General features: G+C 38.9%; 1 protein-coding gene across 7 annotated transcripts in view; it reads left to right on the forward strand.

Moving 5' to 3' along the window:
- Window positions 1-27,780, forward strand: part of FHIT (fragile histidine triad diadenosine triphosphatase) — a 512,254-nt gene that overhangs the window by 373,482 nt on the left and 110,992 nt on the right. For all 7 annotated transcript variants that reach the window (XM_064724137.1, XM_064724140.1, XM_064724138.1 and 4 more), the window contains 2 exons: window positions 3,534-3,679; window positions 4,559-4,588. In XM_064724137.1, coding sequence (XP_064580207.1) covers window positions 3,534-3,679; window positions 4,559-4,588 — 176 coding nt within the window. The remainder of the gene's footprint in view (window positions 1-3,533; window positions 3,680-4,558; window positions 4,589-27,780) is intronic.

The raw sequence follows: 27,780 nt of genomic DNA on the forward strand, positions 1-27,780 counted from the left end.
ATTCATAGTTAAATATAACTTGAATGTTGTCCTAATTACATTCTCATGTTAATGTAGCTCTGATTCAGAATTTCTATCATTATTCTTTGTAGAATTATTTTGAAATGATGGAAAGTTCAGAGAAGATGCTCCATTCTATGATTGTGCCTTTGAATTATTTATCAAATTCCGAGACAGAAATATAGCTAAAACCTAGTTTGGGTTGTAAATGAGTTTTGGTAATGTAAGGAGGAAGTGCAAGTCCTTTTTGAGGAATGCCACGGGTGCAGCATTAGGTGCTGCAGGAGCACTGGGGGCCCCACATGAGCAGAGATGTTCTTGGTTAATGAGAAACCTCCACTGCACCAGCTGGCAAGTGCTGTCTAAGCAGATAAGACAGATGATGTATGGAAGAGGAGAGACAAAGAGAGATACAGAGAACTTGCAAAATGACAGTGCAGGTTAGTGATAAAATTAAGAGAAAACCTGTCCTGTCTCAGCCAGAACCAGCCATCACTCCCTCTGCGATGTGCCATGGAAACAAAAGCTCTCCCAAGAACTGTTTGCCTCACGTTTTCCACAACCCATTGCAGTGGCAAACAGCACAGTGCTATCATCAGAGTGTAGAAACCAGCATTAATGCAAAAATTGTGGCTGTGGCCCTGAGCTAGGTAGAGAACAAACAATTGCTGGTGAGGCGTGCGCGAGTCTGAGAGGGTGAGATGCTGCTGGGGAAAACTGGAAAGGAGAAAAGGAAACTTGTCTTAATGTAAGCAGCAGTTTTGCTAGAGGTAAGTGGGGGGAAATTCTTCATTTATAAATGGTTCATTGAGCCATGATAATAAAGCAGTGCTGCAGAAGAAGGATAATTATCTACTTAAGTATCAGATGCCCTAAGGGTACAAGCTTCCCTTCTCTCCTTTGGAAAAATGAGCTCAGATTAAACGAATGTCCTTTTTCCTGTTTTAGTGTTGACATGGATTTCCTTCTTATGAGTAAAATTAATTAGTTTTTCTATTCCTTTATTCCTGGTATGGAAATCAGGTCTGCCAATCAACTTTGCAGCTCTTCCCTTGGGCCCCAAGTTTAGCCAATAGCATCATTTATGGATGTGCTCTGTACACTGCACTGGGAAGGCACAACTGAATTACAAGGGGTTTACTATGCCTGGTAATTTACCAAGGGACACAGCATTGCAGAACTAAAACCCCACAAAATGAGGGGTTTTGTATCCAGCCAGGATTGTTTTGTTTCCAAGTACCTGCTTTCTAAATATATTTTTCTCCTTTCTTAAATGTTAATAACATAAGCTGTAACAAGCAAAAAGGAGAATAGGGGTGGCATAGCTGACTCTGTACAAAAAACCCCTGAGAGACAGATTTTCAAAGCAGATTAGCACCCACAGCTGGGACCAGTCTCCTCCTGTTCTCTTGGGAGCTGCTACAGGTAGAGCTTGCTCAATTCTGCTCCCACTATAGCAAATATCCATTACAGACTTGTCTGTTCTCATCTGGATTTAGAAAAATGATCAAAACCTGCCACTACATCTTTACTTTGAGAAAATGTCTAGTTTTCTGTCCTATCAGAATGATAAGTGTGATTCTAATAATACAGCCTTGGTGTATGTAAACATGTTGTCTCTGTGCTTATGGAAATAATTGATCTTTCACATGTATTAATCTCTCCTTATTTCAAATGTCTCACATGGTTCTTGACAATCAGGTTGATGTAACCTTTTTGTGAACCTGTTAACTGCAGAGCAGCTCCTAGTTACCTTTCCTGGATTATACAGAATATTCCTGAACACCTGCAGGCTTCAAGATGCAGTAAAAATAGAGATGACTGTAATACAATGGCATGGAACTTAATTTTCTTCAAATAGTCTTTTGAATACTTATTTTAATACTGGAAAAAATAATTTTCATAGCCTTTGGTCATGAAAGTTCAAGTGATGTTAAAGGTTACTTTAAGGTCTTCAATCTGCAAATTCTATTCTGTAAGTCAGCAAAGAATCCTGTCTGCAGGGAATTGAAATGAGAATCAAGTACTTGCTTGTTGGATCTACACAACTGAGGCTCTGCTAAGAATTCTGGACCATATTAATATGCTGCATAATTGACATTCAAGTGAGGAATCATAGCAATTATTAATTACTGTGAACACAGCAGATCAGATGACTGTCAGCAGCATCTGTGTACTTCCATTATTTAGTTTATAGCTTCATTTCACTGAATCTCAAATCACAGTCACCAAGGTAGAATTAAATCAAAGTATATTTACAGGATTTTGAACACTGTGCTTAAAAGGAAATAGTCTTAATTATCTTAATGTATTTTTTAAAAAAACATGTTATAGTTACAACAGGTGAGCATTCCTTTTGAATTGTAAATAATGTGTAGAAATAAGTGATCTGCTATGATCAGCATAGTGTCAGCTTGTCATATTTAGGTGCCTAAAATTAGAGGTGTCAGATCAAGATTTTCAAAAATATATATCACATATGGGGAAAAGCATTGTAAACTGCTGTCTCAGACAACACATCCAAAGCCCTCTTAAATTTCTTTAGCTTTCCTCCATTTTTAATCACAAAAGAAAATGTCTCTAACTTTCACAGGAGATAAATACCAGCATTTCTCCATTGAGATGGTAAATTTGAGTCTGTGAAAAATCTGCTTTCACTTTAAGGTCTCAGTATAGCACAAGAGCCTTATTAATTTTATCCATATCTGAGGGGTTTGAGGAAAAGAATTCTGAACAGAGCATCATACAATTCCCTGTAATGAGCCCTGTGTTTCTGATGCTCTTGCTGTGTCACCAGAGAGGAAGAGCTCAGGCGATTCAAGGGTGATCAGAACCAGGTTCCAGGCTGGGGATTGAGACTGTTATGTCTCGGGGTCTCTAGCTGGTCAGAGTGACCCTGAGAAATATCAGAAAGTCTCTTTTCCTAGCCCAGTGGTCAAAGAAGGAGTCAGAGCTCTTCATTTCTCATTCTCAAGGTTGTTTATTGTATCCTATCTATAAAATTCTTTCTCCAACCCACCAAGGTCCACTCAGCAAGACAGTCCGAGGCATTCTGCCTTTCCTGGGGCGGTGTTGTCTTTTTATACTAAAAACTACGTGTACAATATTTACAATTACTTTCCAATACCTATCACCTGTGTTAGACAGTGAGCTTCTATTCTAAACCAATCTATAAGTGCCAGCATCACAGCGGAAGATGGAGGCCAAGAAGGAGAAACGCTGGACATGCTCAGATTGCTCCATCTTGCCCCCTGAACCTCCATTCTAAAAACCCCAAAAATCTATTTTTCCACTCTGTGATAAATTCACTATCCTTCTACTTAAACTTTTGTGGCTTCTAATTCTTCCTATAAAGGTTGGTAATTGTTTTTTCCAAGGGCTAAATCAAAGGCACAGGGGGCTTGGGCTCTCTGTAAGGTGTCTGAGCCCCCTGACAGGGTCTTGAGTCCTCCAGGGTAGCCAGAGGAATATCCTGGGTTCCCACAGTTCTGGTCCACTCAGATTTGTGTTTGAGCCTTGACATGCCCCCTCAGATGTCCTTGTGTGTCCCCTGCGGCCGGTGGAGCGTTTCCGTGACCTGCGTCCCGAGGAAGTGGCTGATTTGTTCCGAACAGCGCAAAGGGTCGGCAACGTGGTGGAGAAACACTTCTGTGGCACCTCTCTCACCTTCTCCATCCAGGTTGGTAAACCAGGCAGCTAAGAAAGGTTTAATGGTTTGTTTTATCAAGCTTTCAGCATTTTTCCCCAGCCCAATCACAAAAGGAACTTCAAGGGGAAATAAATGCAAAATAACAGCAATAACCGACAAGAAGCCAAATAACTGCATTGCAGTCTTCCAGATTTGTCATTGAGAAATCTAAAGAGGAAACCAGTGGGAAAGTGTGGTTAATTAATTACTGCAAAACCTTGGATAAAGCCAGCAAACACTCTCAAATGCTGTGCTTGTTTGTGAGTATTTCAGGAAATATTCCTCTTTCAAAGAAGTGTTGGCAGGGTTGACCTCAAGAGAAGGCAGCTCCAGCCCCTGTTGCACACACAACCCACTGCACACACTTGAGATAGGTGATCCCTCCTCACAGATATTTATATGCAGCAGAGAGCTGTAGCCATGTAAATACATGATAAATTTTGACCTTTCAGTCGTTTGTGCTGGGTGTTTTTATACCAAAAATGAACTCTGTTTAAAGCAAACCAGGAGACTAAGCCCATTCATTAGAATCAGAATTTAAGCAAGCACAGTTTGATTAAATTCTTACTTCCATGTGTGACTTTATGTTCACAAGGATCAGAAATCTATTGCTAGCTATTGAAAAACATAATCTGAAAAAATGAAAAATAGAAACTGTTGTTTTTGTGATGTGAGATAGTTTCCCTCTTTGCTGAAGTCTTTTATGGAAAGAAGCTTTGTCCAAAGACTTAGTGTTGAATGGTCCTCAGGAAAAATATGCTAATTCAAAAGACAGTGTAATTTATGTAAATGATTATTGAGTAAGATTTCTGAAATCCTTTGTGATCCTTGTTAGATCCTCTAACCTGAGACTTTTCCCTTTGCTTACAGGATGGCCCTGAAGCTGGACAAACAGTGAAGGTGAGTGCTTATTATGCAGAATACAAATTAAGACACAATTATAGGAACTAATAAAAGATCAAAGCTCGTCATCTGCAGTGCATTGCTGTAGTGTTACTTTATCCTTGAGATCAAAAAATCCCAAGTATACAATAGCAGTAAATACTTTTTATTGAAATTGCACAAGCTAATGTTTACACGTTTACTTCCTGGACAAAAATTTTCAATCAAGAAAATATCTTTTCTAAGCTGCTGGGTATATTTATGCAAGGAAAGCCTCATGAAAAAGGCATCTGGTTCTGTTTTTTGTTTGTTTTATGGAGAAAATATTGCCCTTCCATTCAGGATCTCTTTGTTTTTCTGTTTATTGCCTAATGAGTTGTAGCTAATTGTAGGAACAGTTAAACTGAACCACATTATGAAAATATACCTTTTGTCTATGCTTTCTCTCAGTGTATTCATATCACATTCTTCTTACTGAAGATCAAATGTAATGGGCCCAGTGAAGCTAAAAACCAGATTTTAAGTGTACTTCCAAAAAAAAAAGGTGGGAGGGTGGAAAGGAAGAGAAGGATTTATGATTATATTCTCCACTTGAGTAATAACACAGATAACATCCAAGATGTCTCTCCAGCCATGTTTCACTGCCTCATAATGCAAATGCAATTGCATGTGTAGTTAGATGATATGCCTCAACGTTAGATAAAGACTATTTTTTACATTTGGAATCAGAGGAAAGTCAAATATAGCTATGGGTTTGCACTTTGTAAAATCAAATTAGATGTCTCAGAGAACCTGTTTGAGTTGATTAAGATAACTGTAACAACCAAATGATGGTGGATAGGAACATTTTGCTTTTTTTTCAATTTGCTGAATTGACCTTATTTTTCCTTCTGCCTTTTGCTGCCTGCTTTGAATATTTAACAGAGAGGTAATAGGGAGAGGGAAGAAGAAATTAGAATATCACGAAGCTTGGGATGTGATGAAGGAATGTAACATGATTTATTTCTGTACTGTGACAAAACAGATTCCTTGACTCATGACTTTGAGTGCATTGGGTGGGTTTCACTGGCAGGGTCTGTTGATAGGTGAAATAATAAGTTAAAATACTTTTGAAGTAAATTTTTTTATTATCACCAGTATGATTTATGAAGAAAATATGAGGATTTATTTTAATAACTTGGCTGAGTGTTTTTCTCTCTACTAAGAAAAGGTATATAGGAATGGTTATATATGAGAAGAATTATTTATTTGAGTGAGCAAAGATGTAAAAATTCCCATCTTCTGTGACTGTGAACAGTAACAAATGCTTATGTAGGCCTTAAAAAGGCAGGAAGTTCTGTATTGCTTTGGGTTTGGACTGGAAACAAAGAGCATTAAGTGTTTATTACAAAATGGCAGCCACCCTTCATGCCTCCTTCTCACACTTTTAATAAACACCGAGATGAAAATGACCCGTGCTTACAACTGTGAACCCCTAGATTTTGCAATTATGAGAGTGTATTCATAAATCAGAGGTTATCAGTTTAAATTCTCTACTTTTCTGCATCATTGGGCAACACTGTAATTTATCATCATCGCTTTGGGATGTTTATCATCCAAAAATGCCAACAACTATTTTCTGCAGAGAATTTAGAGCTTTCAAAACTTCAATCAGGAAAGAAATTACTGTGATCAAGATCTTCTTTTAAGTGAACAATAGGGTGGATACATAAATAGCTGGTTTCATTTAAACTTTTCTGAGTCACAAAGCTTGAAACAACACCTATGTGACCTACAAATAATTTATGAACCTTAAATTCAATGTGTCGTGTTTCTGGATGTGGATTTTTTTGGGGTTTTCTTTTCATGTATGAGAATCCACAATAATCCAGTCTCCTCTGAGAGAGCTTTTAATTAAAATTTCTGGAACAGACCAAACATTAGAAAAACATTCTAAAAGTAAAAATAGCAAAACATCACAAATATCCAAGGGAGTTTGTGTAGACTGTTTAAGTAGGGTAGGCAAGCGTATCTCAGGAGCTAATTAGGTGTAGCTGATTTTGCTTTGAATGGGGTTACATACCAGATGGTTTCAAGAGTCTTTTCCAGTTGTATTTTTTGTAATTCTGTGTACCTGTGTAAATATATAAATAAATACAGTATGTGTTATGGAGGAACAGAAATACAGGAAGCAGAGGAGTATTGACTTTTCAATTGCTCAGTACAAAATTTTACTACAAAATGGGAAGAGCTATCAGCCTAGTTGAAGACAAAAACTGAGAAATTTAGTCTGAAAAAGATTAAGGAATTCTATTTCTTTGTCCACAAGAAGAAATGATAATCTATGTACCAGAAAAACCTTGAACCTGAGTCTCATGTCTGTCTTAGCAATGGAGATGCTGAAAATCGTATGTGCAATGCATGCAGCGGGTTGGAAGGAGAAGACCCTTTCCATGTGATTTTGGCTAGAAATCAGTGATAAGATTGTCTGCCGGTGTTACATGTCCCTTTTGGTGGTGTGAAAGCTGCTGCTGTGTGCATTTTGTGTTAAAGCCTTTCTATTTACCTAATGGGAAGCTGTTAATGATCTAACTGTAGTTTCATTATTGCTGTACTCTTTTCCTCCTTTGCATCCGAGGTAGCAGAGCCTGCAGTCAATGTTCTAGGGCAGCTGATGGCAAATTCCCCTTCACTGTGTGCTTTCACTGGATGGGTCTTTGGAAGTAATTGTACCTGACCCTCAGTTCACCACTATTTGTGAGTATAGGTGGGTCTTTTCCCACCCTTTAGCAGCTGGAAATGTACACACGGTAAGGAATTCTGAACCATGTCCCCAGTCTCAGACAGCAAAATAATGCAATATATTCCTTCATAACATTTTTCATAGTTTTCCACCTATTGTACCTATTCCAGCCCTGTCACCTGTTTATGAGAGAAACAATTGTCCTTCTCCAAAGATGGTCACAGAATTGCACACTGTTTTATTGTGAGAGGTTCTTGAACCTCTCACAACAGAGAACTTGAGCATCTCAGGTGCCTGAACAGTGTGTCATCAAGCAAAACCTTCTTTTAGCATTCAAGAGGTTTTGAATATTTATTTCTTATTATTTTTGAAAGGGAGGAAATTGTGTTTAGGTATTCCCTTAAAGACTATTAATCTCTGCAATTTTGAGCTCTCTTTTTATTGGAGAACACAGAACCCATGGTGTCCTTGTGCTAGGAATGGAGGGTGAGTTTCATGCTGGTTCTGTTTGAGAATGCCTTAAATATCCAGGCAATTTCATGGATCAGGGAAATCAGCTCTGCATCTTAATGCAGGGCTCTTATTGCTATGTCAAGTGAGCGACGTTTCAAGATTTCCCTGGTATGTTTTATAGCCTTCTTTTCATCATCAAGTCAGCAAATGCTCTGGCTGCCTGGGTGGATGTATAGCTTAGTGTAGAATAAGCTCTCAGGTTTACCTTTTACGTGAGATTCAATCACAAGAAACTCCATGGATTCTGTACTCTGTAAAGGCTAAACAAATCAAGCTGGCAGGAGCATGAAGCAACTAATTTATCTGTAGAGACAAGATAATATTGCACAGCAAGTGTCCATTGCACAAACAGGTATGAACACATCCTCTATTTTGCAGCAGTGGTGAAGTCTCCAGCAGCTCAGCACCTCCTCTGTTATCCATGAGAAAGGAAGAGCCTGTTTGCCAATTTAGGTTCCCCTAAATAAATGAGAAAGCAAAGCTGATGGTGGCAGTGTGGGTATGTGTGCAGAAACTTATTTTACATGTCACACATTCCACTGGTTATTTTACTCTGAGAAGACTGTCTCATGATTATTTTTGATGTACATATTTTTCTTTTCCAGATGTTTTTTAATGCTGTGTTAAATCAATCCACCTGGCTTGCATTCCTCAGAAATCTTAACCTGAGCTGTGGAGCCCAGGGCTCATTTAAGCCCACAGCAGACTTTTCTTTCATCCTCTTGTCTATTTATGTCTTGACCCAAAGTACTGGACTTGAGGTTTGAGTCTTTAAATTTAATCAGATCTCATTGCAGACTAATTGCATCGGAAGGATAAAATTCACTAACTGCAATGCTTTTGATGCCTCAGCCTTCTTTCCCTGCAGACCAACACAAGTGAGCCCTGGTTTAGTGAAGTACTACAAACCCTCTTTTGCTCTCTTGGAAGAACAAAAAAAAAGCTGGTGTTTGACAAATGTGACGATTTTTCTTACCTTTAAACAAATCTAACAACTCAGATACAAAAAGACATGGAAGCAACAAATTTTTGAAAACCAGATTGTACTGAAATGTGAACAAATCGTCTCCTGTGCTTTACCCTTAAGAATGATAATTCTCTTGGAAGCTTGTGAGACATCCAAAAATGATTTGAGAAAGTGCAGCAGTGTCTTTGAATTACTCTGAGAACCACACTAATAGTATTTGTTTGGAGACTATGTAATATTGTGGACAGGTAATTGGTACAGCAAATTCAGTAGTCTCAGGGCTGCTATGTCTGGTTTGAGCTCAAAATTTTCTTTCTATTTCAGTACTGTATTTAGTTTGGGGTGGTTTGGGGTTAGTGATGTATATTTTCAAAGCTAGGATTATACTGCCCCTTACAGAGACAGAGAAGCAGCAGGATCATCCAGATAGTTTCTCTCCTCCTTGCTTGAAGTCTTTTGCCAGCTCTATGGTTTCCACTCAGTCAAAATAATAATTCCTGCCCTTTCCTTCAGAAATTTTTTCAAAATCTGCCTTGTGTTGGTCTAAATCCCCTTTCAGTCCTTTGGCCTGACCTGTGTTTTCCATAATGCAAATTAAGTCCTAATAAGTCTTTGCTTTGTCAGGTCCTTACTTCTCTTCATAACATGCAGCATTTAGTTTTTGACTGAACAATAAAGAAAAAACATATTGGTATTTTGTTTGCCAGGCTTATAGATTTAAGAGGCACTGGTAAATCTGTAAACCCTTCCCCAAAACAAATAATAATATACAGGGCCTAGAATGAAAACAGCTCTTTTGGCCCCCATAATTTGAACAGATCAGTTCCTGTACTTCAAACAGGTGACAGAAGTGAGAGGTGTCTGTGTCCAGTATATACCCATGGAAAGTTTAAGAGATTGTTTTGAAGACTGAAGAAGATGAAAGAAAAGTGTGAATGTGGAAACAGCCCAGTGATTGATGGACATAACACCATCCTAGCTGTGAATACCAAAGGCCCCAAGGCACTGATAAATTGAAATGATGACCTGGATAATGAAGTCTGATCTAGAAATACTGGGTTGTGAAGTTCCCTGCAGGGATGGGGACTGAAATTTTTGAAAGATTCTCTTTAGCAGTGAATTATGATAGTTCTGAATCTAGATTATTTTGAATTTCCAGTAGTGAATGTCATGCCATGCTGTACCTCTGACTTGTAAAGCAATATAATCCTCTGTCTCTGTACAAACACAGAATAGTCTGTATAGTCTATAAACATAAAAAACCTAAACAAACAAACAAAAAAAATCACCCAAAAAATCATTGTTAAAAATAGGCTGGTATAAATGAGGATAGCAAATGAAATTTCCAGGGATTTAAGTTGAAGAATGGTGATGAAAAGGAACATTTTACGATTTGATGCTAGCAGTTCTACCCTTCTTTCCTGCCATATGGATTTCTTAGATGAATGTTCTCTTTAGGTAGTTTAATTCCAAAAATATCCCCAGAGCTAGTCACAGATATTGACACTGTCTAAATTAAACTATAATAAGCAAGTAAGTGGGTTCAAATGCTTGTTTAAATTGCTTTGGCATGCAGATATTAAAAGTCCTGCAGCTCTGCTGGCCACATCCAGCCCCTCCTGGCTGGGCACGTTCCCCGTCAGCCCCAGAGCTGCCACTGGGGCTTTCCTCTCCCAAAGTCTGGTGGGTGGGAGCTGGACTGTGACCGTGTTCACAGGGGTTTCAGGATGAGGGAAGAGATGAGGATCTGACTCCATGTTTCAGAAGGCTTGATTTATTATTTTATGATATATATTGCATTAAAACTGCACTAAAAGAATAGAAGAAGAGGTTTCATCAGAAGGCTAGCTAAGAATAGAATAGGAAAGAATGATAACAAAGGTTTGTGGCTCAGACTCTGTCACAACACAGCTGGGCTGTGTTGGCCATTAATTACAAACACCTAACATGGGCCAATCACAGATCCACCTGTTGCATTCCACAGCAGCAGATAATCAATGTTTACATTTTGTTCCTGAGGCCTCTCAGCTTCTCAGGAGGAAAAATCCTAAGGAAAGGATTTTTCATAAAAGATGTCTGCGACTCTGGACCATGGAACCTGCAGCTCTGTGAGCCAGGAGGGGAGTGAGCACTGCCAGGAGTGTCCCTGGGAGGGTGATGGGCCTGTCCCAGCCTGTCCCAGCCCCAGCAGCCCCACGGTGGCTCAGCAGAGCCTGGGGGCTGTGCCAGCGGCTGCTCCAAGTGGAACCCTGCGATCACCCTGAGTGACCCGATCAATTCCCGCAGGAAAGGGTTAAACACTGCCAGGGCTCTGCATTCTGCCCCTCTGCAGCTCCAGGACAGACTGCTCCTGCTTTGACAAAAGATTTTTAAATATCCCCTTTTTTGTATTTTTTTCCTGGTATATGTTCAAATATTTGCGATTTTCGTGACAGAAGAATCTTGAACAAATAAGTCTCTTTTTTTTTATTCAATAAACAGGGTTACATTTCAAAATGAAAAAGTATTTCTAGCAAAAAGGTAAATTTTTTTTCCTATGAAAATGTTATAACTGAGTATTTGACAACAAAAACTTTTTCTTTGTGAAAACAAAACCTCCTTTGTAAATGCTGTTGTATTGAATTGACATGTTTTGACCAAAAAAAAAAACAATAGAGGGAGGGGTGTTGAGAAATCCATGACATGCTGCTCTTTATTTGCCCCACAATGACTGAGATTAGGATCAAAAATCCTCTGTTTTAATTAGAAAGTATCTTTCACTTCTTTGTTCCCCTGTTACAGCAATATGTTTTGCATTTAAAGCATTCTCTGTCTCAGAGTATGTACAATCAATCAAATGCCACTCTTGAGTACAGGTCCTACAAATACTGTATTGTACTTGAATTGTAAAACCTCTTGAAATCCCATGCATCAGATCTAAAATCATTAATAGCACAGTCAAGACTGTCTGATTAATTTTTGTGTGGTTAGTGTATGAATTTCTTTTCACGCTCCATCTCATCCATAATACTTCTCTTTGTCAGTCTCGTATCTTATAAAACTCTTCATCAAAGAGGGAATGTTTGGGTTTGTTTTGTTTCTTTTTTTTTTCAATTTTGTTACAAAACATTGTTTTTCAACTAAAATGTATCTCACCAAGAAATGTGCAAAATTATTCCTGTTTAATTCAGATGTGTAACTTGATGTTTTTCTGAGTCTTGTAGTAGGTGAAAATTGTTTATTAAGCAAGTGTAGCAAAACTAGATTTCAGTTAAATAGGTTTCTAACTCTTTCTAAAAATTATTATGATGCTTTAGAATGAAACATGATGTGACTGTGCTCTGATCTCATGTGATTTTGCACATTTGTCTTTACATTCTTACCTCCCAGGTACTGCTTTTCCCAAGATCCACAAAAAATTATCCTTATGCTGACCACAGATTAGAAGGGATGTGAAAAGACTTCTCTGCCTCATGCCAAAGTGTGCCTTCCACAAGCAGGCATTAATCCCGAATATTTAAACTGTTCATGGTTGGGTTTATGGGGTGTTCTTGCCCAGGGGCATTTTCAGTTGACTGCTCTGAGCTAAACTTCGGTGCTCCAGTGTCCGGATGCTGTGACAGGGCAGGGTCAGGGCTCTTTGTGCATGGTGCTGACCCAGTTTTGGCCAGACAAAGGCAGCCACCCACTAGAGCCCTGGGTGCATTATCAGTGCAACAAGAAAGAAAAAGTTGGCTCCATAATTTTCCCCCTGAAAGTCACTTGCTTCTGTGTCTGAATCAGGTGCTGCTGCTCAGGATTTTCTTTCAATACATAACCACTGTTCAGTCCCTTGCTTTTGAAGGAAAGAAAAAATTATCATTGAAACTTCAGCATAGCAAGTTCTGCAAATTAAAAGCATCTCTGGGTATTTTAGTAATGATGCCACAATTGACATAAATTGGGGAAAAACCCAAAATTAATCTATCAACAATTACACTGTCTCCTTAACTGAGATTACAGACAGAAAATGTGAGCAAAGTTATACTTTTTGTGAGATACCACCTTCATTGCTACCATGAAATCTTCATTTCACGTCATCTGCCTGGCATCAGTGATCAGAATTCTCTCTGTGAGAGGCTGAAAGAAAATAAACTAGAAAGAAAATAAACTAGACCAGATGGAAAGTGCTCATGTGAATGATTGTCTTGATCTTATTTGTAAAGATGTTAAATCTCTAATGATGAATAATTCCTCTGATTTCATGAATGTTGAGTTTCTCAGATTTCAATTATAATTTTTAGTATTTGAAGTAAAGATAATGTCCAGAGGTAGCACTTTTTTTTTAATGGAGCTGTATTAATTCCCCATTGAGAAGGTATAGAAAAGTTAATATCACTAATTCCCTCACCTGGCCTTCCAGCACCCCAGGTGGAAAGGATTTGTCTTTAGGGAGTGGTCAGCATGCCCAGATTGAGAAGTGCATCAGTTCACACTGCATTTAATCAATCCTTTTTTTCCCTGCAAATAAGTCATGTCTGTGCTCAACAAAAGCCATTCTTTCAATTGTGCATTTTGGTGAGGCCACCCTGAGTTAAATGCAGAATTATGATCCAGCAGAATATGAATTTATAACCTGTCTTCGATTGTCTGAGCCTGATGTAAGTAGCACAACCTTGGTGTCTGGGGCAAGATTTTTCTCTGGTATAAATGGTTCAGCTCACTTGTGAAAACATGTGAAATAAATCAATGGGGCTTTTTCCATTCCTTTACAAACATTTTTGATCCTACAATAGTAATATTTTGATTTCATATAGTGTATAATTTAAGCCTACAGTTATTAGTGATGTGTGTAAATCTAATAATTCTGAATGAAAAATAGCATTTTGAGAAAATAACCTATGAAGCATAATTCAATATAACATTTTTTATTTTCTCTTTAAATATGTTTCACTTCACCTGGAGAAGTTCAGTTATAATAACTATAAAATAAAAATAAAATAACTATAAAGTAAAAATAAAATATAAATAAAGAAGGAAAATACCAGTATTTATTATGTTCTAAGAAACTCCCCTCAGTGCATATCCACCTAGTATCTTTTATTAACAATTATGAGAATTGTGCATGGATCCTGGGAAGAATAGGACCTGTTGTTTTATTTCTCATCTTTCAGTACTAAATCTTGTCCTGCAGTCAGTTCCATAGGCAGACAGGCATTCCCAGTGCTCAGTTGTTTCTTCTGCTAACACATACAGTTTGAGCACCTCCTTTAGCATAGTGAAGGTAAAAAGTTCATAAATTCAAAAAAAAAAGCTGACAGAATTTGTGGCCACACATAAAAACAAGGGATATGCAAATTAATGAATTAATAGATTGCTATTGATTACCAGTAAGGCCTAATTAAATCATAAATTTTGCCCCACACAATTACTTGTTTCATGTTATTAAATGATCAAATCCATAACTAGTTTGGAAGCTCAGCCTCCCAGAATTAAATGAGGTGCTCAAGAGAGCAAAGTTGTGTTTTGGAGCAACCAAGACAGAGGCAGGGTCTGGTTACATGGATTTATGATTTAATTTTCTATGTAATCTAATTTAATGTAACTATTGAGTTTCTAAAAAAAATGAACTTTGATTAGATTTTGTTGACAAAAATAAATACAAAATACAGGGTAGTTTATTCGTTATCTGTTGCATATTGAAAGAAGTGGCTCATGGGTATTTCTGTACCTTAAGGGGCTTTTATTCCCCATTTCCTCTGCTTTTAGCAGTCCTGCACAGCAGGCACTTATCCTTCAGAGCCCATCCAGGTGCAGCACATTCCAAAGGTACAAAATCAAAAGGATTCAAAACTCATTTTTGTGCGATCCTTAATTCATTTTGTATAACTAACAGCTCCATCACTTCTCATTTCTGGATAGGCATCAATATTTCACAGCATTAACTGTGTGTGAGTCCAGGAAAGGCTGCGTTGGAGAAGGAGAGTGAGCAAATCAAGCTCTCCAGTCTGACAGACTTTCACTTAATTGGGAGTTTTAAGAGCAGATCATGGGAGCAGGAAATGAGTCTTTCAGCTAATTCCCTTCTGTATAAAAGATGCTTGGTGCCAAAGCAGAGCTGTCCTGGTGGGCAAATCCTGGGGTGAGATTCCTCAGCCTGGGGCTCAGGGGTGCCTTCCTGGCAGCTCTGGAATTTGCAGCACATTTCAGGGCAGACCCTGCATCTCATGGATCAGCTTTAGAGATGTTTGGCCTCTTCTCAGCTTTGGATCACATAAAAGAAATCAACCTCTATGGGTGCAGTTCAGCACAGCTGCCTGCCTTTTTCTGGAGAGGAATTCCTGGTAGATAACTTGACAGTTCAGGATTAGGATTTTTAAAACAAATTATTCTGTGTCTGAATCAGGTGATGCTGCTGCTCAGGATTTTCTTTCAATACATAACCACTGTTCAGTCCCTTGCATTTGAAGGAATGAAAAAATTTGCTCGGGTTTGCTGGACTTGCCTGGGGTGGGGAGACAAGATCTTGTTCTGTTCTAGGACTCCACATCTGCATGGCCCTGGTGTGGTTTAATCACACCGTGCTGGGAATGTGCTGTCCTGGGCTGGCTCCCAAAGCTGGGCTTGGGGCAGGGCTTAGGAGAGCCCAAAGGTTTGTGCAGAGCACTGCTCCAGGTGGGCTTTATTTGTGTGATGGCCTGGAGACTTTGGCTGGCTGTGCCCATCCTGGCCAGGGGCTGCTGCAGGGGCAGGGCCCTGGCTCTGCCCGTGGTGATGTGTAGGGGGATAGAATATAAAAAAATAAAGATAGCATAGAAAGTAATCTTACCCCTGAGGAGTTGCAGCTGGGCCAATTATCAAATATTGGGAACAGGCCTGACTTTACCAGGCCACAGCTGTAAGCAAAGAGAAGAGTGCTTTAAAAGAGTAGGGTGGCTGGGTGAGAAGGGAGCTGGATGCTTTGGGAAGAAGAAAGAGTCAGTGCTTGGAGGAGAAGCCCATGAGAAACACCAGGAAGATGTGAAACCTTTGTGATAAGGAGACAACAGTATGGAACCCCTGCAATAAGATGACAACACTGATGGTCCTGGAGAGAGGAGGGATGGCTTAGAGATACAGGGATTCACTCAAAACTCTCAGGGCCTTTTGAACAAGCTGTGTATGGGAAATGCCAACATTGTCCTTCCCTGAGAGCTGGAAGGGTTTGCTTTTCTTCTTCAGCACATAAAATGCAGGGACCCATTTTAAAAACCCCTCTTCCTTGTCTTTCCGTTTTCTTGTGATTAGCATATTCAGTTTCTATATGACTCTTTCTATTTGTTGAACACCTGGATACAGGAGCAAAAGGAAGTTGTTCTGTAGTAGCCTGCCTGGGTGACTCTCTAATTAGCAGCAGATTGCAATGAATGACATCCTGTTCCTTAATGGGCAGGGCTGTGTTTTGCTGATGTTGGGTTGACTTGACCTCAGGAGGTCTGGGCTGGCAAGCAGATGTCAGCTCTATTCAGCACAATATCTTCTGGTCACTCCAGTAAAACAGGGAATATCTGTGCAGAAGTGAAAGGCAGAATATTTGCAGTAACCCTTGAGTGAAACATGCAAACAAATTTCAGTAGGCAGGCAAAGTCAGGTTGCAAACCCTATTGGGAAATGATAAATTGCTGTTAAATGTTGTAATTATCCCATGACATTCAGGACTGAAACTTATATAAATTTTGCTGAAAACTTTAAAAAATAATGGAGAGCAGTAATATGATTTAATAAATTAGCCACAGAGTAAGGAAAAAAAATAGAGCACAACAGAAAATTAATATTTATCTTTTACCAGTATGTAACAGACTTTGTTAAAAATTGTCAGAAAGTGAAGAAGAGTTTGTTAGACAAATTATAATTTTAATTGCAGACGTAATTGATTATACACAGCATGCTCATTAAGTTAAGGGAGAATATGAGGCAACTCTCAAGGTCATTACAGTAATAGATATTGTAGGCATGTAATTTGTGATAAGCTGGTTCCTGAACATCTAATTGCTCATTCATGGCAGTGTGTCTGGCACTTTTACTCCCCAAACACCTCTTTGTCCAATTTATTTAACACCCCTTAATATTCCAGGGTCAAATTTACTACAGGAGGCATCAAGCAGTGAATTTCCAGCCTCCAAATGATTACACCACCTCACCCTTTTTGTGCCTCAAAGACAGAGCATGCATTACTAAAAGTTAGTGGTCTGGCACTAAGCAGGGTACATACAAATGGAAATACTCACCCACAGAGATGAGCTGGGATTTCTCATGGAAAACAGCTGTTCCTGCCCTCCCCAATGGCAGCCAGACATTGCAGTAGGATGCCAAAAGAAATGTTCTTTTTAAAAATATGCACTAATTAATGAGAAGTTTGTATTGTTCCCTGAAAGAACACACTAGCAGTGCTTTGTTAACTCTTTCGTTATTTTGTTTCACTGCTTTGACACAAAGTCATCAATATTAGCTCAACATTGTCTCCTTGGATGAACATTAGTTGGAATGTCACTCCTCAGTTCTTACAGGCAGAGAAAATAGAAAGAAGCTCTTACAATGTATATCCACTTAAAATGTATATCAACTATAAGTGACAACCCTTCCTCACTTTGATATAATGCTTTATATTCTTAAAGGGAATGAATCACTGTCCTCATTGTTGACATGCAAATAGTTGAATCCAGGCCACAGCACCAGGATAGGACTGGAAATTGAAGCCAGACATCCTGAGGTGCAGGTTGACTGATTTTCTACCCCTCTCTCCAGTCATTCCACCTTAACCCAGGATCATGCAGTCCCAATGAATTAATCAGTGCCATCAGGTTATGTAGCATTGCAGAGTGGTGGCTGACATAAGCCAACCAAATTCGTTCTCTTTAGACTAAAAAGTAAGGAGAAAATTTAACTTTTGATTCAAATATCTTTGGCTGTATTATCAAGGAATCTAGGACTCAGAGTTTTAGTTAGGATTTGCTTTTTTGTTTTTAATAAATAAACAATGAGGCTCTCAGAGCAGCATAACTTTATAATTATTACCTTTTTTTGCAAGATATTATCTTCACTTAACATGACATAGCCCATAATTATCTGTTGTTTAATGCTGAAGAGTACAGTAGATACAGCTGTAGATATTTATTCATACACCAAATGAATCCCAGTATGATTTCATAGTCATTCTTTGTTAATATTATTTTTAAGATTTGGAGGTTTGAAGTACTTTAGGCAAAGGACTCTATCTAGAAGCATCATGTTCCATTACTGGTTCTACTCTTGGTGCTATGGTTTTGCTTTTTAAAGGATTGTCCATAATGATACATATTTGCTAAACCTCTCTTTTGCAATATAGAAATTACTCTGTTGAATGACTGACTATCTGATTGATAGTGCAAAAAATAATCCCCATGTTCACCAATATATATCAATCCCTATAACTACCTTGTAGATTGACCTGCCCAAAAAAATTGTTATGCAAACACACTGCCATCTGTTGTGTAGTTATTCTTCAGTAATAGAACATAAACTGGGGATATGTCAAAGTAATTTAGTAACTCCACAAATGTAAAATGAGACTTGGTAAATATAGTGTGTTACACTGAGTTTATAAACCCTTGTCATGTGCAACCACATAACAGGGATACCCAATGTCTGCAAGGCTGGCTTGTTTTGTTTCATCCATCAAATGCTGGTGCCAGATCTAGTTATGAAAAACATGATGTGAATTATAATAATTAATTTTAAAATAAGGATTTAAAGAATTCTGTGGTTGATACAAAGCCCACTAAAAATTCTGGGAAGATCCAAGCAATTTATAAGACTGTCAGTGAGTTCTAAGCATCTTGATTTAACGAGTTCAGAGTGGACAGTCACATTTTTACTGGTGGTTGTGCTACCTGTTCAAGAATGTATATGTGGATTTGTCGTTCATTTTAGCAGTGAAACCAACAGTACCCAAATAAAACAGATATCTCCTGGAAGTAGGTGCTGCTTTTTAATTGGAGAATTACAGTAAACTCAATAGGTTAATGAAAAAATTATTATTTGGATTCTGGTTCTCTAAGTGCAGTTCTCAAAATGGTGTTTAGACATCGTGATAATTAATGAAGAGGTTTCAAATGAAGCATTTTCCAGTATCCCTTCCCTTTGGTAATTTCCATTTTTTTAATTAAGAAAAGATAAATTGTATCCAATTATTGAAAATTATGTAGGTCATTATCTTGAATGAAACTGCAATTAAACTCGGCTTTCACACAGAAAGAGGAGGTTATCTTGTCACAGGGTAGGTGCTGGTGTCCCTGCCTTGGGGCCAGGGCCACTGTGGGGTCAGGCCCTGCCTCAGCCCAAGGAGCTGGGTGGGTTTGGCTGGGGCTGTGCTGAGAGACTCCCCAAGACCTGGAGCCCAAACCCCACTGGGTGCAGCCCAAGTGTTCACTGTCTCACAGCAGCCTTTGTTTAAGCAACCAGCAGGGCATAAATCCCCTTTTTCCTGAGCAGAGATTCCGCTTTCCCAGGCAGAACAAGCAGCTGGGGTGTCTGTATGGGGTGGGTTGGGGTGATCCCTGCCCCAGCTGCTCCCCAGAGCTCTGTGGGATCCAGAGCCAGGCTCCTGTCTGAGCCTGGGCACCAAGGCACACAGATTTTGTCCCAAAGGACTGATAATTCGCTGTAAATGGAAGGGGACAGGGTGGTGAGAGCTCTGCTGGATCCCACCCCTCCTGCTGCTGGGAACCCCTTTGGCATCTCTCCCTCCTTTGGCCAGGCAATGGGCACAGGTGCTGGGCTTGAAGGAGGAGAGAAACCCTGCAGGGACCTGTGAGAGCAGAGAGAGCATCCCTGAGCAGCAAAACTGAGAGCGAAGGACAGGGAGAGACAGTGACCCCAAAAACAAGCTGAGCAAGATTCGCCTGCATTTAGCAGGTCTCTAATTCGACCCCAAATAATCTTTTTCCTTTTAAAATAAACAAGCAAAGCCATCCAAGCATAAAGCCAGGAGAGTTTTACTGAAAGAATTAAGGAGGGCTACAGGTTATTTAACTGCTTACATTACTCAAATTGCTGTACCTGAGGAAATGTAAAGAAACTAAATTTATTCTGTTTTCTAGCCAATTTTAAAAAACTAATTTAACCCTCTACCTTATGTTAAACTGCTTTAAGGTCTTCCTATTAGATTCACCTTAGATTTAACTCTGATTATTACAGACTTGGCTGCAATCATTGGTAATTACAGCTTCCCGTCCTTTTCCAGAAATATAGGAAATGAAGTGCTTTGCACTTTAAACTTTTTTCTATTTATTGTTCCCATCCAGTTGGATGTACTAATAAGCATTAACATGCAAATAATTATCACCAATATTTGATATTCATAGAGAACAAATGCTAATACAGTTTATACATCAAATATAAAAGAGGCTTTTAATTCAAAAAATAAAAAAGATTAAAAATATTATCTTTTTATATAAAAAAGCATTTGCAATGATTACAAATTCTATTGAGCTTGCAGAAAACTTGAGCTTTGAGTTTGCAATATCTCTCATTAATGTTTAGCCTCAAGAAAGAGTTTATAATAAAGGGACTTGGGCAGACAACAGATAAATAGAAATGATACAGCCAAGAGGGTTGAAGAGTCCTGGGTATATTTGTTGTCATTCTACCATGCTGATTTCCATCAGAGGTGCTGAATATGCTAAGAATTATGTAGAAGACAAAGTGAAATGCAATATGCATTGATAACAGCTCAGCTTGGAATGCCAGGAAATTATTTTCTTTTGGTTCTTCTCTAAGTTTCTTTTTCTTGTTATAACTTCCTGTGGGATGGAACAGGTTAGCTCTGTTCTTGCAAAGTCAGCTGGTTGGGCTAAACCTGCAGATCTCAGTGGAATGGTAATTGGGAGGCATCTAATGTGCTGTAAAACAGAGGTCAGTGTGGGTAATCTGGTGTCCCCTGCTGGCTGTAAAAACTGTGAGTGTCTCCTGCAGATGGGAGGGAAATGTTTCTGTGTAGGCACTGTGTGCCTCTGTGGCTTTGCTGCTTCTGTGCACTGGAATCCAGGTCCCTCTGGATGGGACTGGGGCTTTAGTGAGGAAAAGGGATAAAAACAAATCTTCTTTGTTTTTGTGGCAAGGCTGAGCTGAGTAGTTTGCTCCAAGGTCATAAAACCAAAACAAAAAAGAAAAATAAATAAAAGACTCTACCATTTGTTGCGGACAGAATTTAGTTTTTACTGGGAGGAGTACCTGAAGTATGAAGCTGGGAAGAGAGGATGCTCAAGAGCAATGGAGGAGGACACAGAGCTGAGATTAGGTGGGAAAGGGTGGCAGGATCCTGTCTGCAGCTTGAGTTGGATGTGGCATGAGCTCAGCAGGGAACACTGAGGTATTTGGGCAAGGTGCACCACCATTTAAGCCAAAGCTTTGCAGATCAGACCACTTGGAAATTTTGTGTGCTTCTGTTGAGTTGTATAAGTGTCCCTAAACAACATCTGCTAAAAGCAGTCCTCAAATGAAAAATGAAAATGCACCAGAAGTATGAGCAATATCAGCACTTTGTTTTCACAGTGTTTGCAATAAATGCTTTCGGTGTTCTGAAACTGAACTAGAAGACTTCTTTTTCTAAATAGATTGGGTTTTTTTATAGCCTAGTCAATGAATGCTAGTAACCATAATCTCTTTCCCTAAGTGTCATTATGTTTTATGAATTTTTAATAGAAATTAATCACTGAAATATTTAAGTCTTAATTAATTAATTGCACCAGAAATTTACAGCCAATGTAGTGTGATGTCTGTTAGAAAAAAATATTTAATAGGCTTTTAGTCCTGCCATTGTTCTGCCTTGTCAATGAATTACTTAAGTGTCATTTGTTAAATAAGTTAGGTCAATAAAGTCCTTTAGCTGTTTTTCAGAGAGTGAGCATTATTTCCAGATAATGTATATCTAATTCTCTTTTTACTTTGGTCTGTCTGTAATGGCTAGTGTGGGTTAGTATTAATTAGCCCTTCAAAGCAGATTAGGCAGGAGAGATCATAACACAGTCATACATAAAGGTTCACAGTGACAGAATTCTTTAATTAGGAAGTGTGGGTTAGTGGTGAGCAGTGTCCTCAAATGGATTGCCATCTGTTAAATTAAAGCTGCTTTCCTTCATTTGCTTATGTAATGTTTCTAAAGAAAGTGGCTCTTTTTATTTATGGAAATTATATATTCCCTTTCATTATTTTCTCTTAATTGATTCTGCATTCCTGTAATTAGTAAGCAATGGAAACTCAGTGCAGGAGGAGAGCCACAGTAATGGACAATATGACCCTGTAGTAATTGCCATATGAACTGGAGAATATCATTCTGCTCTAAGATGTTCCTTTTGAAGTGTTCGGATTAAATGAATGTAAATTTAAATTCCTGTTTCCAGGGGAATAAGCTGCATCAGTTTGTGTCCTTTTTTATTAGGTTACAGCAAACTCTGGAGTGGGCCTAGATAGGCAGCCTTTTCTCTTTTAGCTTTTTTAGACAAAGATTCTTGCTTTCACATTCTTTCACAACGTACTGATTTGGTTTGTAAATGACTGAAATAATTAATCCTGGGTTACTTAAATAATCATAATGTGCTGGGGGCCAACATAAACAAGGAAATTCACATAAGAGAAATTGATTTTTGGGAAAATTTCCCTGGTACTCAAGGACATCCTAGAAATCTTGGACTTTTATTGACAGCTTTGGTGTCCATAGTTTTGTGGGGTTGCTCTTTTGCACAGCAATTTTCATGAAAGAACATTGAAAAACAAAACCTCCTTGAGCTGAAATTCTCTTTTCCTCCTTTCTCTGATTTCTTTTAAAGAAGGAGCTCTCTGGTCCTGCAGTAATGGCTGTGGAGGGAAGGCAATTAGCGCTCAGCCTCTGATGGCTGTGCAGACACACCCTTCTCACCAGGGAAGGAAAGCCCTGCTGCTGTTGTCAGTGGCTGCAGTAATGAGCTCAGAAGTTTGGATCTAATGTTGGGCAGCTTCTGTTTGAAGCATGACATCTGTGATGGCACAAGTTACAAATTATAGTTAAGTCAAGGAATATATATCCAAGTTCAGCAGCTATTGATTGCCACGTGGAGATATAAAGAGCTCTTCTTTCTCCCCTGGATAATATAGATAATTAGATGTGCTGTTAAGAGATATTCAGCTTCTGCTGCAGCATCTGGCAATTGCCAGTCCCACAGCAAGAGATTGGCCCTGATGGATTGCTTGGCTGGCTGGGGGGTGGTGGCACTTTTGGTGTCAAGGGTGTCACAGAGTGGTGTTAAAATGGGATGTGCTGGAGGCCTTTCAGAAAGGAGGAAGGAAAGGGTCTGAACTTAGTTAAAACTTACCTTGTGCCAGAAAATCCCAGAAGCCTCTTCCGCTGCATATTTGAGGGTTTCATGTGGGCTTTCCTTCACTTGTGCAACATAGATATGGTAATTTGTGCATTATGTATTGAGAAATGGATCAATTAAAAGCATAGAAACAGAATTAATCAGATGTTCACTTCATTTATGAACATATGTTCCATATTATATTTCCACCGGGATATCTAATGAAACTAAGTCAGAAAAAGAGCAGTTCCTAACATGCTCCTTATATGTTCTTCCATCTTTGCTTTCAGTTAGAAACAAAGTTGTTTCTAGTTTCTTTGAATTTCTTTTTAATCTGGTACTTGATGTAGCTTTAACAAGCAAGAAGTACCATAGAAGTCTCTGCAAAACTCAAAAACATTTCCTTCACCAACAAGTTTAAAAGCAACAGAAGGAAAAGAGTCAGAGAGAGTTTAATTTAAAAACTCAATATACAATCCCTGAAGATACACCCAAGAGGATAAAGGAATCACTGAGGAGAACAAGTGCTAGATTGCAACATAAAAATATTCTACTTTTAAGTTATCTCACCACAAAAGGGTCTTTAAATTGGAGCAGAGAAGTTGAGCCTGTGTCAAGCTATGGACAAGGCATTAATAGCAATTTTTTGGTTTGGTTTGGTTTTTGTCCTCTTGGGTGTTAAGATCTGATGGGGGGAAAATGCGAAGACCCGATACAGAACAGATAAAACACATGGAAAGGAAATAAAGGCCTTTATGCTGCTAGTAGAAAGAATGCACAAAAGTATGTGCATAGGTAATACCTTCTCTAGCATTTATTTTCTCATTTCCAAACACACTTTACTTTTGAAACAGACAGGTGAACCACAGAGAGAGAAATATATTGTAATTTTCTTCTAATAGTCCCAAACTCTTCCTGAAAATGCAACAAAGCAACTCAGCAACTTTAGCGCCAGATGGATGAAAAAAAAAAATTGCATATTAAGCTTTCTTTGTTAATTAAAAATGGAATACCAAGGTTTAGGTTTACAAATGTCTCCAAACAGGGTGGTGTCTTGGGACAGGGTGCTGCTAATGCACTCAGCATTGGCCTTGGATATTGTTTTGTTTGAATGTTAACAAGGTGATGTTATACAAGAGTGAAAAAAAGGGTAAACCAAGAGCAGGTAAAACAGCATTTCAGTGCATACCACAGGATGCAGTCCTGCAGGGGTAGGGGTCCACACAAGATAGCTGCAGAATTTTGTTCTAGGCCTAATGCTTATCTTCCTATTTGAAGTCTGTTGCATTTATGTCAATTTAATGATGCTTAAGTTTAGTCCCCCAAGCGAGAGGTGGGCAGAGAGCGCTCCCAGCAGAATTCAATTAGGGCGCTCTGCAGTCCAGAGCCCAGCTCACCCTGCAAGGCAAAGCCTCTGCCGAATTTACATGTGCTCATCTCTGTAAAAATGATTTAGCTGAGGCGTGCTGTGGGTGCAGGGTTTAACTGATGCTCCTCAGCTTTCTCCTGTAGGCCCAGCAGTGTTCAAGGTGAGAGAAGTCACAGCTGCCTCTTTGCTGCATCTCAGATAAAAAGGGGAAGCTGTTTGGTCAGAGGGAGGATTCTTACCATGATACACTGCTGGTTCTGTTTGTCTTGTAACTCTTGCAAATCACATAAGGGCTTGGTTAATAGGACTGGATTTGGTGGCAGGGTGGGGGTGCTACAGGGGTGGCTCTCAAGAGAAGCTTCCAGAAACTTCCCCTGTGTCTGATGGAGCCAATGCCAGCAAATGCAAATGTCCCCCCCAAGAGGGACCCTACAAAGCTGAGGCCATCAGCACCACGGTAGTGTCTCTGAGAGACCCACGTTATTCTGATTTGATTGGCAATAAATTAAATCAATTTCTCCAAGCCAGGTCTGTCTTGCCTGTAACAATAATTGGTGATGGATTTTTTCCCCCCATCCTTATCTTGACCCACAAGACTTTCCAGCTGTGGAAAGTTAGTGATAAGGGGCTTTGGTGGGCAGCTGCCATCCAGCCAGGGTCACTGCACCACACTTTAATATATTCTAGTTTTTCATGCAACTACACAAGTCCATCTGCTGAGTTGGCCACTCTGCAGTGTAGTAGGGAGAGAGCTTGACAGGAGAGCATCAGGTTTTATGCCACCAAATTTAATGATAAATGCCAAAATAATATCTGGAAAGTAGCAGGCAGTACCAGATCAGTGCTGACATTTTTTCTTCCCTACACAGCAGCTGAGTGTAAAGAGATGAGTGGTTTTGCTTACCTTGCAGCTGCTCCCAGGTGACAGCTCTGTTACCACCCAGCAAGTCTGACACAGAACTGGCTGCAACAGATTGTCTGTTCCCACATTCCTCAACTGCTAGAGAGCAGTGGATTACTGTATTTTTAGAACAAATGAGGATAAAAGCCACACTGTAGTTTTAGAGGGCCAATCTGGGGGTTCAATTCTGCTGTTCAGTGGTATTTTTCAGTAATTTCTACTCTAAAACAGGAATGAGGAATGAACATCTGTCATATGTAAAGGAAATAATACAGAGTTACCCTCTAAGAACAGAATAAGTATATTCCATAATACAAATTCAGTGGATGAAGATGGATGATATTTCAGCTTCTGCCTATCAGAACTCTCTATGTGCCTGGCTCGTGTAATTTTGTCTGTTTGAAAATGTTGGCAGAAATTAATTCTTTACTAAAAAGCATAAGTACATCCATTTCCTTTACTTAAAAAGCAAAACAAAATTATTGCCAGACATTGCCTCTGTCATAGCAGAAGTCTTATAATCAGACTTGCAATTATACAAATGTTGTCTTTATCTTAAAATAAAATATTTGACAGCAGAAGTGAACGCAACAGGGAAGTGATAGAGATGTCTCTCACAAGAGAAAAAAACTTTAGTGTTTGGTGAAATCAAGAGGAGACAGTGAACTCATGCAGGGATGAAAAGAAAGAAGCAGGATGTTAAAAATAACCAGCAAAGGGAAGATATTTACAGGATTTGGGGTAGGTGGAGATGAGATTTGCTGTGATCTCAGGCAATGCCCTGGCCCAGCGAGGCAGCAGTGGCTCTGGGCTGGCAGGGAGGAGCTGCACTCTGTCCCTGGGGAGCGGGACAGGCTCTGCATGGGGACATTACCCAGGAAAGGGAGGGAGCCGAGGATCCAACAGAGCATGGAGAGGGGATGGCAAGGAAAGTGAAAGATTTTCTAAAGATGTACTTAGACAAAATCGAAGAGTAGAAAGTGACCCAAGAGAAGACTGACTTTTACTGGCAAGAGAAGGGCAGGATTTAAAGGAGAGTTCATTAAGAAAAGACAGCTGGAAATACAACAGCCAAGAACTCCTCACATTATCATATTTATGTTACAATAAACTATGTTTATGGCTAGAAGGGCTTATTAGAAATCCTGTTGCTCTGTAGGTTTGCTGAGATCTGATTTTTGCAGATAGCTGAACAGGAATCTGTCCCTGAATGTTGCATTTCTCTCCTAGAGTCTCAAAGGCTTTTTGTAGAGGAATTGTCATGATGCATGTCAGAAAACCAACCACACCAGAATGTTTTTAGTTTTACAGGAGAAAATACACTTTTTGTTTTTACTAAACATAAAACCAGGAACCATAAGCCTGTTGGCAAAAGAAGGAGGTAAAAAAGAGCATGAATTATTTAAAAATAAAATCATAGTAGAAAACTTACTTGACAACATAGTTAACTTCATTTCCTAACACACAGAAATAATCACACCTTTCCCTCTGCTTCCTCTGGATATTGCATTACAAAGATTTTTTTTAAAAATAATTTTTAGCATTGCCCCTTTCTTATAATACTATGTCAGAACTTTGCAGACATTTTTATTTTTATAATGACAATACTGAAATGTAAAATTCGAGCAGAATAAATTATATTCTGTATATTCTCCAACAAAAGATATTCCTTTATATTCTTACACAATATTGATACTTCCAAGGCAGATGTGAGAAGAGAGATTTGTCTGAATAGTGAATTTATTGTTTCATCTTGCCACTAAAAGGATCAGCCTTGAGTACATCTCTGGTCCTAAGTGCTGCTTGTTCTCAGAGGATTTCATGTCAACTGATTTTTAATAATAATCAATAACTTTTTCTACTTTTGCTGATCCTACAGTTAGTTCACACTCTTGAACAGATACCTATGGTCCTGATGGGTTATCAAAGCGTGCTAAGGTAAAGTGAGTTTTGACCTCAGTAACAGCATCCCTCAGTAAAGCCTTTGTGTATTCCACTATTTTTTTACTTTATGGATTTTTAACTTAATGTCATCTACTTAATGTACATTTGAATCACTTATTACACACGTGTTTTATCCACATACCTGGTTTCTGGTGATTTGCTGACTTCACCAAAGCTTTTATACTTAATAAAATTTCTGTTCTAAGGTAATTTAAAAAAAATAAGATGCTACAAATTTTATATTGTTTTCTTTGTCTAGCAAAAAATATTTGCCATACTACCCTTGTCTTTCCTGTGTTGTGAAGCCACTTTGTTAGTGCTGTGGGGGTGAGGCAAAGTCTCCACTGTGAGGTCCTGTCACCTGATTTATCTTTCATAGAAATTTATAGCTTTTTTTTCACAGCTTTCACAGAACTGCTCTGTCTGATGTGGGTGTTACTTTGGGTTGGCAGTGTCCTGCAGAGGTTTAGGTGCAGAGCTGGTGC

This window comes from Zonotrichia leucophrys, chromosome 12 (genome assembly GCF_028769735.1).
Source record: "Zonotrichia leucophrys gambelii isolate GWCS_2022_RI chromosome 12, RI_Zleu_2.0, whole genome shotgun sequence".
In the NCBI taxonomy this organism is placed as follows: Eukaryota; Metazoa; Chordata; class Aves; order Passeriformes; family Passerellidae; genus Zonotrichia; species Zonotrichia leucophrys.